This window comes from Dermacentor albipictus, chromosome 2 (genome assembly GCF_038994185.2).
Source record: "Dermacentor albipictus isolate Rhodes 1998 colony chromosome 2, USDA_Dalb.pri_finalv2, whole genome shotgun sequence".
Taxonomy (NCBI): Eukaryota; Metazoa; Arthropoda; class Arachnida; order Ixodida; family Ixodidae; genus Dermacentor; species Dermacentor albipictus.
Window position 1 is genome coordinate 114,963,787 of NC_091822.1, and position 16,883 is coordinate 114,980,669.

The 16,883-nt window shown below is 46.4% G+C and overlaps 1 protein-coding gene across 1 annotated transcript in view; it reads right to left on the bottom strand.

Annotated features, from left to right (window-relative positions):
• LOC135910975 (ice-structuring glycoprotein-like) overlaps positions 1 to 16,883 on the bottom strand; it is a 38,021-nt gene that overhangs the window by 18,583 nt on the left and 2,555 nt on the right. Inside the window, exons 2-4 of the mRNA XM_070533313.1 lie at positions 14,817 to 14,954; positions 8,860 to 9,529; positions 5,149 to 5,291 (exon numbers count right to left, since the gene is read on the bottom strand). Coding sequence (XP_070389414.1) covers positions 5,149 to 5,291; positions 8,860 to 9,529; positions 14,817 to 14,954 — 951 coding nt within the window. The remainder of the gene's footprint in view (positions 1 to 5,148; positions 5,292 to 8,859; positions 9,530 to 14,816; positions 14,955 to 16,883) is intronic.

Consider the following 16,883-nt stretch of genomic DNA (forward strand, 5'->3'; position numbering starts at 1 on the left):
ATTTGATGCTCTTACCTGAATTATGTAAGGGGAGATTCTTCTAGCCGTTAACCAGCGCATCCATCGATAACGCCTGGTTGAAAATATTCAGAAAAGCATGCGACAAAATAATTTCTGCATTACAGACAAGCTTAGATGTGTTTGGGAAATAGTAGACTTCGATCAGAAAATATGGGGCGCTATAACGTAAAACTATTCCAAACTTTTCTATTCCAATTCTGCTATCAACCCTCCATGATTGGTCAAAAACTTTTTTCGACTACGCCCACTTCACCTGTCTGTCACGCGACGTCACGAAAACGGCGATACCTTTCCATCTGATATGATGTGTGCACACTGATTATGCATGACATGACAGAAAAGGGAAATACAGTTATTTCTGATTCGACCCCTTTTCGCCATTAGCCCTCGGCTATTGGTAAAAATTTTCGGGCTGCACCCACTTCACCTGCCTGTCACGCGACGTCACAAAACCGCAAGAACTCACCACGTCAAAGTGACGTGTACGCGATAAAGATGCATTAATATGCCGAACAAAACTGAATTTTCGTCGGAATAGCCGCAGGCTGCCCCGTTCCGAACGGAATAGAAGATGGCTGCCGCCGATCACTCAGACGCTGGCTACTCGCACCTGCTGGAGAGCATGGGTGTATTTGCGTGTAATAAAACTTCTTGCGTGGCCGTGTAACGTTTTCGAGCACTTTCAGCATGTTTACGACCTCATTCTGCCAGCTCTTCTTTGCTGAGGGTCAGTTTTAGCGTCATTCTTGAGCTTCCGTTTCATGCCGCTGCGATTTTCGACCAGCCACCGCAAGCTAAGTAAGGGAAAGCCGACCAATCGTAGACGCCGGTACCACCTTCTTCATCCGGTTATCGACTTTCAGTGCAGTCGCTCGGCCCCATCGAATTCCTCTCCACTTGAGCGTTCTCCTCGCTTCTTGTCAGCCAATTAGATACGACAAGCCGCTCACTGTAGGCAATGTTATTCGTTTTTCAAGCAAACAAAAGTGACCTCCTATGAACGAGGAGAGCGTTTGATTGGTCTGTTCAGACAACGCTGTGGGTGACCGCCCGATGCTTGCGTTGGTGGTTACGTAAATTTGACGTCAGGAGATTGGAATAGAAACATATTGGAATAGTTTTACGTTATAGGGCCCATGGACTGCAGCGTAACTGCCGAAAGGCGAGGTTGTTGCGATCTACGGGAATACCGTACAGGAAATATGAACTTTTATGCGGATGGTTCAACGGCTTCGAACGAACCAACATTTCAATTGATGATTTCACGTCTTGATGTGCTAGACACGTCACATCCTTGGCGGCAGTGGACTTACCTGATACACGTAGGACCGTCGAGAGAGAGAGAGAGAGAAAGAGAAGACAGGGATGGCAGGGACGTTAACCAGGCACACGGCTGGTTTTCTTCCCTGCACTGAAGCATTAGGGTCGATTTAATGCAAAGGCCCCTTTGGTTATCGTATTTGCACACTCAAAGTCCGCTCCAGCGTGTTTACAGTGTTATGCCCTGCATGGCAAAATACATATATGATAAATACATTGACACAGGAGGAATGTTGTATAAAAAAGCCTGGTCGTGTTGGCATCGCCGAGAAAGTTGAGGCAGTTGGGCTTGCCCTGGATGCGCAGCTTACAGCACTAGTTGCAATGACGCCATTTACAAAAGCAGCAGCAAAAGAGTGCCAACTGTTATGTAAATCTGATACACACAGTACTCCCTGTGATACAAATTCTAGAGGTAGCCTTCTGAATCATTTGTCCCAAACTTACAAATGCCGGTACATACGTGTGATGGTCGTACCACGTACTCCGATTCACCTATTCCGCCGGAAGTTGACTACAGAGTTGTATGTAACATATCTTTTGTCGTATTGCGATTTCCAAAACCCGGTCGCCCTGCAGAGAGAGGCTGAACGTATCTCATCTACTGCACGTTTTATGAATTTCAATGAACTAACTAGAGAAAAAGACTGAACGTTCTTAGTAATCGTCCCATTGCTGGTGCAGAAAGATAGAAGACTTCAACAATTTCCGCGGCTCTGAAGTCATTCACTGCGACTGCAGCGGTTTCCAACGGTTGAGGGCACCATGTCGCTTGCTTGCTTGTTCCCTATAGGTATCATGGATTGCGCCCACTACGGGGGATTTGCCAAGAAGCTGGTGGTTAAGAAGATGGGGAAAGATTAAATTTGAGGGAAAAAGTAAATGTCAGTGCAAAGTTGAAATTGTACGGGAATATGTAGTAGCATCAAATTTTTCGTTGCCTGCTGTTTCCTCAACTAATTGGGTTCACCTATTCCGGGAATCCGACAGAACACAGCGGTTGTGAATTAAAACGCAGTTTCTAGTGAGGTGGGGTGCGTTAGTATATAGCTTAGTAATTTAAAGAGTGAGCTAGAAAAACAGAAGATTGTATTACAATGCTTGAAGCAGTAACATCATTATGTGACATTAAATAAACAATATTACGGTTCAGAAAAAGAAATCCTCACTTGTTCCTTGTAATGTGTCCAGTTTCCTTCTTGTGTGGCATAGCAATGCGTGCTGTGTAAATAGAATTATTTACACGCAGGGTCAAACTATACTACTCTCAGACTCCTTTTCTCGAAATGATATATATTTATTTGGTTAAAACGCACAGCTTAATGTAACTTCTTGTTTGTAGCCGTATGGCAAAAAAAAAAGAAATCATCTTTTTGTGAAATGCACTACTTTTCACTGGTTATATATATTTGGTTCAGAAAATGTTGGTGTGGTATGTGTACTTTTATCTTTTTTTTGCAGAACGATGAGATTTCTTTGTATTCATAGTTCAGTAGCACAACATCGAACCACCTGTCAGCCCTACGTGAATGCAGTAAGTCATTCTAAATGACTTTGAAATTGGTCTTCCTACACAATTTTGAAATTCAGATTTTTTTGGTGAATGATTACTTAGGCCGCTGGTGAAGAGGTGTCAAAGGCTACATGTATTTTGATCCTCGATGACTCGTTTTAATTTTTCTTCCTGGGGACAAATCAACTCTCTCGTTAAAACCTGTACTGCGAGCAACTGATCTCAGGAGCAGAATAACGAAGTGTCTCCTTCTAGATTTGAGCGATTTCCTTTTCTCTGTACATTTGCAATGTTGCTGTAGGCTTGATGAACGAATCAGAACAACTCAGTCGTTTTTTTTTTCAATCTGCTGCTTACGTTCATAGTTTGTGCGCGACACAAGAAACACCACCGGACTGGATATCTTTATCGAACGCTTGCACCTACTTTTCAGATTTTTAAATGTGTTCTCGGTCACCTCTAAAAAATTTTCAGTAATGTTGCTTGGACCATTGAATGATCCACAAGCTAAAAAACAAAGCTATAAAAGCAATATTGAGTTTCTTAACGGAAGTGACAGTGTATCTGGATATTGACGCCTGTGCCGCTATTTGTAACGAAGCCTATTTCTAGCACGTTTCCTTCCAGTTTTTTTTTTGCGTTTCGTCAGTAGTCACAGTGGCGCTCTACTTTCGTTATTAGTTACATCAACCGGCCGTTAATATTAGATGATAAGCGTGGCAAAGAATCGAGCGAAAAGCATCGCTGCAAAATCGGCGCCCTCCTTTGATTCTTATTTCCAATATCGTGTTAGATTTTTTGTTTACATGAATATTATGCATTTGCCCTTTAGTTTATTCTATAAATCTGTTTCCTTTTATTTATTCACACAATGTACATTCGGTACGTGTAACGATTCCACTAACTTATGATTGATACTTCAGTTGTATAAGCTTTCCTTTTCTTCAGCGTCTTCCATTCTATGCCTGAGCAGTTAAATGCACACAGGGCGTCTATTGCCTTGTCGCGTGCGCTACATTACTCGCCGGCTCAAACGCAATGACGCTAACGGCGCGGTACAGTACAGCATTTCTAGCGCCCCAGGGAGTGCCCGTCGAAGTCGGATAGGTCTGTCCAGCGATGCCGGAGATGCAAGGATCGCCGAAAATCTTTCTATAGTTTGGCGCGTTGATCACGTGGCCCCTAGTGGCGTGGCCATCAGCTCCTGCCGCAGGGCTCACGCTCAAGTGTGCCACAAGCGAGCACTTATTTGTTTAGCGAAAGGGCAAACCCAGCGCGAAGTAAGACTCTATACACTGACACGCTGTTTAAGCGATACGACAAAGAAATGTAGAACTGTACTAACTAGTTCTCGGATCTCTCAAAACTAACACGTAACTACCATTAATATGAAACAAGGCACTTTGAGATATGGCATGGGCCGCACACACCAACTATGTACGGACACCAGCTTTCACAACTTGTGTTTACCTTCCGTATGTTTGGGGTGCCGCTATAATGTGATTTGAATCACGGGCTCATGTTTTATGCGTTGTTTGTTTTGTGATGCTATAAAGGTGCTAATAATTTTTGCTTTTATCATTATGTGTAGACATGTTGGTAGCATTTTCTTTACCATTTTTGAGTGTTCTTGCTGAATTTTCGTGAGTTGTTTTAGGTGTGGTTTTTCTTTACTAATATGCCATCTGTTCTACGGGAAACAGGCTCGCTCATCCCATTTATTTTTTTTGTCTTTTTGTCCTTTCTCGTGGTATCGTAAATAGACTATTAAATAAATATTTGATTGATTTGATTAATATATGCATAATAAACTAATATTTCGCGGTCTCGGTGAAGGGTTCTCATTCTTGCGGGGATGACTTTTTTGTGCCTCACGATGCTCGCTTTTGCCAAGAATATTTATCACGTAAAAAAACGCAGCTGATAGAAGTAGTTTTTGAAGGGCAGCGGCAAATTTGCGATCGCAAGCTTCGAAATTGATGCATTTTCAGTGGCTAATTCAGTAAAACCACAGTCTGTCAGTTGAATGTTGGACTTTGCACATGTCGCCAAAAGGATCCAGTTCAAGACTCCTGTTGCCTGTTTGATATAGTGTTCGGCATGCCATTTCTCAAAGCCCTATTGTGTTCTTCTTTGACCAGATGGTATAGAGTAGGCTTCAGCTTGAGCCATCTTACTGCGGAATAAGGGACGAAGTGGTATCACGAGCTCAGTATGAGCTGGAGCGTGCGAGCACTTGGTCATGTGCTTTAGCGTTCTAGCTGATACTTTGAGCCACAGTCGGTTATACTTGCTGCCACCTCAGTTAATGCTGGGGGCAACTTTTTGACCCTAGCAAACACCCTCTGGAGGCGCTGCAGTCCATGATTGTAGTCGATGTCGGCCTTGGTGTGCTCCCTGTGCTGTTGACCTTCTTGCTGCAGGAGGATCTCCGATACTTTTGTTACCAGTGAGCTAGTCAGCTGCAAAAAATTCAAAATCAAGTTACTTGGGTTCCACGAGCCAAAGCGACAGTCTCTTTGCGAGGCACCTGTATCCAGTACGTATGTACCAGATGTACCAAGTACACGAGCGTTTTTGCATTTGCCCTTATCGAAATACGCCCGCCACAGCCTGGATCGAACCAGCGATATCGGGCTCAGCAGCAGAACGCCTTGGCCACATTGTGCTACCTTGGCGGATGCAAGTCAGCCTTGGCACCATAATATGGTGCAGCTGGTGATCAAAGGAAGCTCGCATCACGTCAACACACAATTATAGAGAGACTGTCAGAATATATTGTTGCAACAGCACAGTTTACTCTCGATAAGTATTGCCCGGCTGGTGAACATTTTATATCGTGTGTTTTGCGAATCTATTTCCTTACACGCTGATGGGTCTTCACCCTCAATGAGTCAGTTGGAAGGCTGCCACTGTTGTCAGGAGTGTTCGTCTGCCGTTGTTTCTGTGTGGTGTAGTATGACTACAGTTATTTACCAAATCACTGTAAGGTAACCAACAGGTTTCTGTTTAAAGACACGTCGAGACAAATTATGCAGTTAACAATGTGAACAGGCAACGTCCAGACTGAAGCAAAAATAGTTTCCCCAAAGTAAAGCATGGCAGTGGCTACTGTCCTCATGAATGACCGACGGTGGCAGCGCCCCAGGCACTCGTGACATCAGTAAAGGGAATCACCTTTGTCGTCTGCTGCAATCGTGTAATGTTGCGGCATTTCGTCTGATATGCTAGCTCCCTCAATTCGCGAGCACACGTAGCGTCTTTTGTTCCTAAAGTGCTGACACATCGATATATGCGCTAGTTTCCACAAAGTGAGCGTAATTATTCCACAAAACGTCATTTCAATTTGTTTTACAATAAAAATACAGCCAATTCGCCTTAGTATCTCTATCCTCATCTCGTGAATGAATATCAAACATCATCGCAAACTGATTAAGCTGAAGTGTACGCATCTTTTCAACTGAAGCACAATCTTACGGCTCGACCACGAAAATGATGCATCTCCTGAGCGCAGTGAAGATACAAACAGCGATTGCTGTCTCCAAATTTTCCATTGGTTTGTGCTACGCTTCTGGCGCTGTTTCTCAAAATAAACAACCAAAGTTTCAGGTGAAGCGGTTGCTGTTATGCAATGGACATACCGTGTTTTATCGGGTTTGAAAAGCGTGAAACTCACTTCATAATAATTGCTTGGAAAGAAAATTTCATAATCACTTCAAATGCGAATGATGTTAAGATGGCTTATGACGCTGTAATTATTCAGTGCTTTCAATCGACTTTTGTGAAACTAAAGGCGGACGTAAAATCGCACAGCAAAATCGCCGCAATCGAGAGCAGTCGCAGGTGGTTTTAAAAACTCGAACAAGTCGGCCACATTAGAAAACTCAGAAATCGGAGCCTATAGCACTGCGCGTACTTTGGCGTTTTGATGAACAATGTCTTTCAAATCGATCACTGCGGATCGCTCGCTAAACATCGCATGTAACGAAAACATGTTATATCGCTTTATTGTTCACGTGGTAGCGACCTAAGTAACGCCCGCAATGCTTCGGTATCATTCTGCACAGGAACCGAGTGATTACTCAATCATGCATGTGTTTTGTGCACAGATGGCGCCGTTGTTGCGAGACGTACGACATAATTGGAGCTAAATTTAGTGTTTCGCTTGGCATTCAGAGAAGCACATAGCTTGCCAGTACGTATCCATCCGTGGGCTAGTAGTCGCATTTGAGAGAACTCAGTCAGCCACAGCGGGTAGAATCTGTCAAACTCAAAGCGGTGCTCACCGGTGCTTCTAACATCCACAAGTGTGCAATATGCCACACAAGTTTCAGGCGTCCTCGCTTATGGCACCTCTGTGTTTGACAGGCAGATTACAAAAAACGGCTTTTAGAGGCTGAGGCAGCAAGACAAAGGGATGCCAATTCGTTCCGAGCACCTTCGATCACGGCGGGCCTACTATGAATAGAAAGCGAAGAATAGGGAGGGAGAATGATTAAAATGGTACACCATAGGACCTCCATTAGAAGTACCTTAAGCTAACCATTTAAGTTTTCTAGTGCGTAAACAGATGTGATGCGCTTTATTTTGCTATCATTGTGTACAGGAAAGACGCCATCACTAGGTCTTGCTTGTGTTACATGTTCAATTTAAACATTGTCGCGTCACGCATCACACAATCGCAGCTAAAGCGGTACGATCAAAGTAGCGCAGATCGGCAGAACGTTTGTCCATTCGAACAGGATTTGTGACGTTTGGCAAGGCGCACTATGGCACAGTAGGTGTAAGATGTACCTAATATAACAGGTATAAACTGATGCTAGTACTCATCAGGAGTTATACGGACTACAAGGGCTCACTTCGCTGCATCCATTTCACGCTTGCTGAGCTATGGCCCTCCTGCGTTCGACTTGTACAGTACAAAAATGTTGTAAAGAGACTCGAGCAGCAAGATAAATAAAGATACTGAACCGTTGACCCCGCGACACGTGTCCTACTTCATAGCGAGCGCAAGGACAAGGGATTGAGCCAACGAAAAGAGCGCCAAACAAGTACGAGTGCGGCAGGCTTGAGCAACGCAAGGAAGTCTCTGGTGCATCCAGTGGGGGGGGGGGGGGGGGGGGGGAGGTAATATCTTTACCCCAGTGCCGAAACACCCTCTGCCAGACAAAGCGGGGTATTAGTATGTAAAATTAGGCGATAGGACACCCACTAGCTGTGAAATCACAAATGCAAGCTTTCTAAAGCGTGAATAAACCGTGAACGTTGTGCGCGCAGTTAAGTTATTGCCAGTCTAGTGCTCATGCACCGTCTGCAGCGCGCGCATGAAGTTTAACGTAGCCAACTGCAGCTGCGTCTCTGATGGAGCCTAGTATACTCTTTGCAGCCAAACGAACTGGTCTAAGACTTTGCGCTAGCCCTCTATGTATCGCGGATGCCATGACATCACAACGCTGCAGAGGGTGATGGCATGAAGGCACCTAGGCTGTTCATCGCCGTAAAAGTATCGCCACACAGTAATTTTCAGACTGCGAAAGCCACGCTGAAGCAGCAATTTAGGGCTAATAAAATACTTTATTTGCAAGTTTTGTTCGCCACCAGCAATGCTAGCATGGCCGTGACTATTGTCTGCATTCAGGTCTGGTCGGGTGAGGACATTTCTGAAAGCGGAAGAAAGCAAGAAACATTTAAAACAAAGTAAAAATCACCTGTAAAATATGAACAAAGTTGTGCAGTATCCTGAAAACAAGTTGGTAAAATTGGACGTCTGTTCACGCTTTCCAAACGAAATGGCCGTACGTTTCGGAAAAAGGGGAGCTGGGCAAGAAAGGATATATATAGATATAAAAAGCCGTATTTAAATCACCTAACTTAATTCCATGTGGTACCCGTGAAAAACAAGTACGCTTTCTCAATGCACGACTTCTTGAGCGAAGTTCCCAGTTATTATAGGTAATATCATTAGCAAATCGCTTTCGAATTGAACTGAACAGAATGCTGCTTACACTTCTTCTTGCGGAAAAGAGCGCCGTAGTGGAATGGAGATCCAAGGCCATAGCCATAGTTCAGACCGTAGCCGAGGAGACCGTGGCCGAAACCGTAGTGTCCGGCACCGTAGCCGAGGGTTCCGACGCCATAACCGTAGACTGGGGCAGCATGGTAGCCACCGACAAATGGAGCGTGGGCAACGGTGGCAACAGCTGGGGCGGCGTGGACAGCAGTGGCGTAAGTGGCAACTGGGGCATGGGCCACGGTGGCAACAGCTGGAGCGGCGTGGACAGCAGTGGCGTAAGTGGCAACTGGGCCATGGGCCACGGTGGCAACAGCTGGGGTGTGGTAGGTGGTAGCAACCTTGGTCACGGCTGGAGCAGCAGCGTAGGTAGCCACAGCTGGGGCAGCGTGGTAAGCGGCGACGGCTGGGGCGGCGTGGGTGACAGTGGTGACGGCTGGAGTAGCGTGGGTGACAGTGTGCACAGCTGGAGAATAGCCGGCATAGTCGAGGCCATAGCCGTAGCCGAGACCGCCATAGCCAAGGCCGTAGCCCAAACCACCGTAGCCAAGGCCGTAGCCAAGACCGCTGTAACCCAGGCCGTGGCCATAGCCGTAGCCCAGGCCGTAGCCGGTGAAACCGGCGAAGGCGCTGGTAGCAAGAGCCAAGAGGACGCACGCACGAATCTGTAATACAGAGGACCGTTTTATGCATTTGAAGGTGTTCTATATATTCTAAGATATTGTTTAGGAAAGCTCTCAATGCATACACCTCCGTTTGAGAGCGTTTCATTGGTTGTATTTCATCTACTATCGGTTTACAAGAGAACATGAAAAGCTGTTCGTTGTATAAAGTACTGAAATACTCTTACCATGGTGACTTCAGAGTTGGCGTTGAGCCAACTGCTGCATTCACTCGTGCGCAGGTGGCTTTTATACCGCGTCTACCCCTAGCTGGTGTCATGCCCTAGTCCGGCGACAAATGCTCACCTCATAACTACCGCCCCATTTCCCTCACTAGCATTCCTTGTAAAGTACTCGAACATATCTTGTTTTCTCATTTAATTAAGCACTTGGATGATAACTCATTCTTCACACGTGCACAGCACGGTTTCCGCAAACATTTGTCCTGTGAAACACAACTGCTTTCGTTCACTCACGATCTTCATCTTATTCTTGATAAAGGTTCATGCGCAGACTGTGTTTTCTTTGACTTTGAAAAGGCTTTCGACAAGGTATGTCACAAACTACTCATTTTTAAGCTTAGTAAACTAAATCTTGACCCTAATCTGTTTGCATGGCTAGAGCACTTTCTTCTTAATCGATCCCAGTTCGTTGCATTTAATAACCACTTCTCCACATCTAGCCCTGTTGAATCTGGCGTTCCTCAAGGTTCAGTGTTAGGCCCTCTTCTTTTTTTGATTTATATTAACGATTTACCCATTGAAATTTCTTCTAACATTTATCTCTTTGCCGACGATTGCGTTATTCTTCGTGAAACCTCTGGCGCCGATGATGCTAACATTCTGCAAAACGACATTAACGCTATCTGTAACTGGTGCGACTTGTGGTTAATGAAACTAAACCCATCTAAGTGCAAAACCATGCGTGTAACCCGCCGTGAACTTCCTCTTCCAACCTATTACCTTAGTAATACTGCCATGGAAGCAGTTACATCCTACAAATACCTAGGTGTCCATTTAACCTCTACTCTTTCTTGGTCTTTACACATCGACAGCGTAATCAATAAAAGTAACCGCATGTTAGGTTATATCCGCCGAAACTTCTCTTCCGCTCCGCCATCATTAAAGTTAATTTTATACAAGACGCTAATTAGGAGTAAAATGGAATACGCTTCGTCAATTTGGGACCCATATGCTGAGACGCTGATCCAGTCTCTCGAACGTGTTCAAAATAATGCCTCGCGTTTCATCCTGAGCAATTATAACCGCATGGCTAGCGTAACTTCCATGAAAAACATCCTCCAACTTCCACCACTTTCTGCTCGTCGCAAATGCTCTCGCCTGGCTTTGTTTCATAAAATATATTTCCATAATTCATATCTGCGCGATAATCTTATTTCATCCCCAACCTACATTTCTCCTCGCATTGATCATCATCACAAAGTTGGAGTTTTGCAGTGTCACACTAGAGCTTGTCAAGAGTCTTTTCTTCCTAGGACGTGTCAAGAATGGAACCACCTTCCCGCCGAGTTAATTGCAATTGAAGACCAAGCACAATTTCGTACGGCCATAATCAACACCATCGCTTCGGACGTCTCATGTGTATGACTACATCACTTGCTGCCTTCTTTGCTTTCTTTGTTATGTAACCTTTTTTTCCCCCACTCCCCTCTGTAATACCTTGTGGTCTTGAGGGTATAATAAATGAAATAAATGAAATGAAATAAGGTACCCACCCTCTTCTCAAAGTAATAGCGTATGCAAGATGAGTGACTTACCGTGACCCTCCGCGGTAATATTTTACATGCTGGTGTAGCATGAACGCAGCACGCCACCCGAAGACTAATAACGCTCACAGGGAGAGAAACCAAGGTCACGCACGATTTGGCCACCGTCGCACCCACAGAAATGGCCGGCACGTAGATGTGCGGTGAAGAAGATGCATCAGATAATCTCAATTTCACTGCGTGCCTATTCGTCTTTTTTTTTGAAATGCAGAAGTGAATTGCGATGCCTGTAAAAACAGCACGCAGTGCTACGCCTGCCTGTTTGGCATAGGAACGCAGGGGAAAATCATTTGATATTTGAGTGCTGACGATTTCTCAGAATAGTGCGTGCCCCCGTGCACCGCATATGTATGTTAAGCCGCCAGTATATGAGTAACACATTTTTTTCTTCGATTGCCGCACTGCCATGCGAGGAAGTGTACGCATACTTGATGGACTAATAAAATGAGGGCAGCATGCCTCCCTAGTACTGAAGTGGACGAGCTTTTTATCCGAAGGAATATTCAGAAAAGACTAGCGCCCACTCGCTTTCGACGCGATATTGTAGACCTATATCTGCGAGTTTTAATTAACATGTCGGAGTAAGTTCTAAGAATTCCATATATTTCATTTGAGGAGAGGCATTATAGTGTCAACCAGGGGATCGATATGTGTGCTTCTTTCTCCGGCACTGCTCGAAGTCATAATGATTGCGGCATAAATAAGGTAGCTATACCATATTTATAATATGGTATAATATGGTAAGTATGGATATAGTTTTTATCAAGCGTCATTTTAAGCAAATAATAAGAAATTATGATAATCTCCAGGGAGAAATTAGTAACTTGCATATATTGATGTATGAGGTGTCCAGAGTGCGAAGAAAAACATTCAACTCTCTAGGAAAATTATTGTGTAAATTCGGTCGAGTCCTAACATGGAGACATCGTGACTCAATAGGATTTTCTTCCCCTAAGAATCTTTTGTCCATTTACAGAAAGTTGGGGAATTATTTATCGAAGGCTGTGCATTGGTGCATCAATGGGATCAAACAGTCCTCAGCTGCGGTGCAGAGGTAAACATCGCACTGTTGGCAGCGGTCCTTTGTTATCGTCACCCACTTCTCTTACTTAGTTCTCGTCTCTTACAATCGCCGGCTTGGCTTGCTGCGCCCTGTGGTTCGTCGAATCGTATGTCGCACAAAAATGATCGCAACTCGTTTACAGCAAGGACGGTTACTTAAAATGAGCTATTGAGGAAGTACATTCAAAGAAACAATGATAAAATTCAGCGCAGATAACATTCGCAAATAGACAAACAACGGTCCGGGCAGCTTCTGCGGGCATGGTCCACTAAAATGAAATTGTAATGATGTGGCATCGAACTAGGCATCACTGATACCCAATCAACCACTCCAGCACGCGAGATAATTACTAGACCTGCGTTCTTCGCTCGATGGCCCGGCAACAGGAGCGTCTGCCACGATTACGATCAAGTGTCCGTACGGCCATATTTGTGCCATATAAGAAATTGGAGCCACACCAAACAAAAAAAAGATACTCAAAATAGATAAATCTACTTCTCAGTGAACTAAATTATCCAAAAAGTTCATGATAGTGTGGAGCAAAACTAGAGACACCGGATGTATGGATTTTACGAGCGTACTCTTTGGAACGGGGCGGTGGAGCAACCCATTGCCCCGTTCCAAAGGGGCCATTCATACCATCCGTTCATACAGTGTCAACTCAACGTGGTAAAGAAGGAGTAGGTCACGGTGTCTTAGTATGGAAACGCGGATCAAAACAGGATCAAAACAATACAGTAATAAAACCACGAATACTGAGTAACCGTTTTTTGTAACACGTAGCTCTTTCTTTACATAAAACAGGGGTGTTTAAGGGATCTGAATGATTGCGGCTGCGGTAAAAGAGAAATTTGAACTGCGACTCACGTGAGCTGCCGTAAAACGTGGAGTCGTCAATTCTGAAACATCTTTTTCCTCAGTAGTGTTTCATCGCTTCATATAAGATGGCGTTCGTTAGGTTTATTTCGGTCTAAGATATTCTGCTAAGATATTCTAAGATAAAATGTGCTCATTCTCGCGGGCTCATGATAACAAAACTTTAGGCGAACTCGTAGTTTATGAAAATCTGCGGTTTTACGCACCAGGATCACAAAATGTTTTTAAGGTACGCATTAGTGGCGGTCTTTTTGTCCACCTTGGGGTTCTCTTACGTGCACCGAATGCACAGCACAGGGGTGTTTTTTCATTTCGCCCCCAAAGAAATGCGGCTGCCGTGGCCGGGATTTGGTCACGCGTCTTATAGGCGACCTCGTAGTAAGATCAGTTGTAGGGCTTCTGTTCTGTACCACGGCTTCTTCCGAGGAAATGCGTGTTAATAGCGCCGCGCCTACGTGCGAGCTATTTTTTGTAATCGCTTGTCGCATGTAGCACAATTCTACTTTTTGAGCTCAAGTACTCTGTGGCGGACAATATTTGCACGATAAATATAAATATTGGACTTATTAAGAATTTTCAATTACAATTTGAACGAATTACCTTACGGCATATGTCGCAATTTGCAAGCTCTAGCCGGTGTCATTGAATGCCACCCACCGGGTTGCTAAGTGGTGATGGTGTTGGGCTGCTAAGTACGAGATCGCAGGATCGAATCCGGACCGCGTCGGCCACATTTCGATGGGGGCGAAAACACCCGTGCACTTCGATGTACGTGCACGTCAAAGAGCCCAAGGTTGTCGAAATTTCCGGAGTGCCTCACTACGGCGTGCCTCATATTCTGACCGTTGTTTTCGCTGGTAAGACCCCGTATTTCCTTTCTTTTTCAATTTGAATGTCATGTCCACATTAAACGAATTCTGAGGACGACTTCAATTTAGAGGTGTGCGTTCCTAGTCTTTGCGATGAAATGCATTGCTTTTCCGTAAATTATCTTTCTTCCGTAAATAAAATGCATTTTCTTAAAATGATAAGCGGAAAAACTATGCCTTTTTACTTCAAGTGTGACAGCGCGTATCTGTGATGACCCTAATATGGGGGCAAAGGTACCTACCTAGATTTAGATGTATTTTAAAGAACCTAGCTCAGGTTGTCAAGATTCCCAGTGCGCACTACGGTGTGCCTCATAATCAAATCATGCTTTGGCACATAAAGACAAATAACCTAATTTTTACAAATTGTAGGCTTGCCATGTACTTGAATGGAGCTTTTATACCAGAGATACTGCGTTAAGGAAACGTTGATTAGGGCCCATCGTAACATGTGGCTGCACTGAGCTGACAAATGGTTCGTTGCATTTCTCAATTAGGCTCGCCTGCGTCTGAAAGGGCTTTGCTTTCTTTTTTTTAATGCGTGAGTATTTCTATGCCTACCCAACGAGAAAAACCGTCCGTCCGCCCAACCAGACGATCACTGTCACGATAGGGCCCACAGCAGCGAGCGAATTCAACTTCGTGCTGCCGCCTCTCGCTTCAACGCAAAACGAGCGACGAAAATGCAGTTCTTACGAAGCTCAACTTGCCGCACTCCCTGCCGGCATCGCAGATCGTTTTCAAGATTGGGGCTGCTGCGACTCCCTTCAACGCGAGCCCTCGCAGGCGGCTTTCCAGCGTGTTTTCCAGCGTGGCCCGCGTGATATCCAGCCGCTGCAAGAGTGTGGTTCCATGCGGGTGGATAAGGCGCTAAAGAGTGATAACGGCTTATAATGACCGGTACATAGTGCGCCTGCGCTGTCTGCCACCGCCACCCGTAGTAGTTTTCTGGTGTTATGATTCACCTTGCGCCGCCATTCGCAGCAGTTCGTGCAACCGCATCGCTGTCGTTTAGACCATTGGGATCAGGTTTCATAATATCACCGGCATGCATGGTGTGGGGTCTGAGGTGGGGATTCTCACACCGTACTCTTGGGACAAAGGAACGACAACACAGTAGTGCAAACAATCACAAGGGCATTTATTGCACCTTTCATACATCAGTGCCTGCTAGCCGAGTTGCTATCCACAAAACATGCCGATGGGCGCGCGACAAATCTAGAAGTCCGACTCACCGCGTCCTCGTGAGCGAATATGTTCGCTCCATGCTGGATCCCCACGCCTGGTCGTTCGCGTGTATAGTCACGCGAATCGTGGCGCGTTCGAAGGCGGCCACGCGAGGCGGTGTCGCAGATGCATCGGTCGCCGCGTGCTCGCGGGAGACGTCCCCCGCCGGGAAAGAGGGGCGCTGCACGCGCGGCAGGTCCGTGCGGCCTGCTGGCTGTCTCGAACCCAAGAGAGCAAGCGCCTTCCTTTCGGCGCCCAAGTAACCTCGCGGCGTTAGCCGCGCAACACTCGCGCCATCTCTCGGACTGCGCCTGTACCATTCCGACCGCCGCATGTGCGGCGAAGCCGCACTACAGGAGACGCGCTATGCGGGAAAAACATCAGGGGAGGCGCGAGGGTCGCGCATCCCCACATCCCCCCAACCTTAAATCACTACATATTCCGGCGAAACATGTCACTCGGTCACACATCAACGCGCGCTTCGCGACAAGGTAGTACACGTAACAGTGGCCGCGCCGAGGAAATGTCCACACGCTGTCCATAGCATGCGAGCCGACATTGTCCCTGGGTGCACTGCTGGCGTCCGCCGGTCACAGCAGCAGCTTTGCAGCCTCGACGGCACGATCCCAAGCCAGGACTCCGGAGACGACGACGCAGTAGTCGGTACGAGCAAGCGTCGCTCGCGCCGACGCGCCCTGCTGGCAAGAGCCGCCGTAGCTGTCGGTGACCGCCGGCTCTTTTGTCCGCCGCCGAGGGTTGTGAGCTAGATGCAGGAGGCCGCCGAAGTCGCCGCGCCGAACTGGCCACAGCATCACCATCGCCCGGGGTGGCTCGATCGTAGTCTGGGGCAGCAGCGCAGACGATGTGCAGGTGACGGCAAACCAGGGGTGACTCCAATCACGCTGCGTAAACTCAACACACTCGGCAAACACTAAAGTAGTGCAAGGGAGAGGAATTCTGCATGCGTATCGCCCACGTGGTACGATGTTCAACTCGGCTAGCAAAAGATCAGGCAGCTACTCAGATGCTAAGTTCACGTGAACGAAGCTCGCTTCCTTGAGTCGAACGAGTAATCTCAATTCGTGCGAGGCTAACTAGAATGAGGGAAGCAAATTGTAACACCTCAACGCCACGGTCCACCAGGTTGTGTCCCTCTACGTGCGACAGGCAGCTTCGTAAAGCCTTAGGCCTAAAGCGTCGCTACTCTGACAACAACCGGCATCCAAAAACAACACCCAAAATGAGCGCAAAACAGGCAGCCGCGAGGAGTCGTGAGCTCTGTGAGGTGGTCCTACTCCGCTCGGTGCACACAGCATCCGAGTTGACGGCGCCCACCGTCCCAGACGGTGTCGGAGCGCCCGGTGCCAGGCCGCAATACCAGTCAGCCCGTAGTGGCACCTGTGGCCCGCGGCCACCCGGCTCCCAGAGCCGCGACTTCATCCGAGTCAAAGAGATAGAAGAAGCTATTTACATAGGAAATTCGGACCACCCACGAGGCTTCCGTGCTCACTCGCTTCAGGCTTGCCACTGCTACGC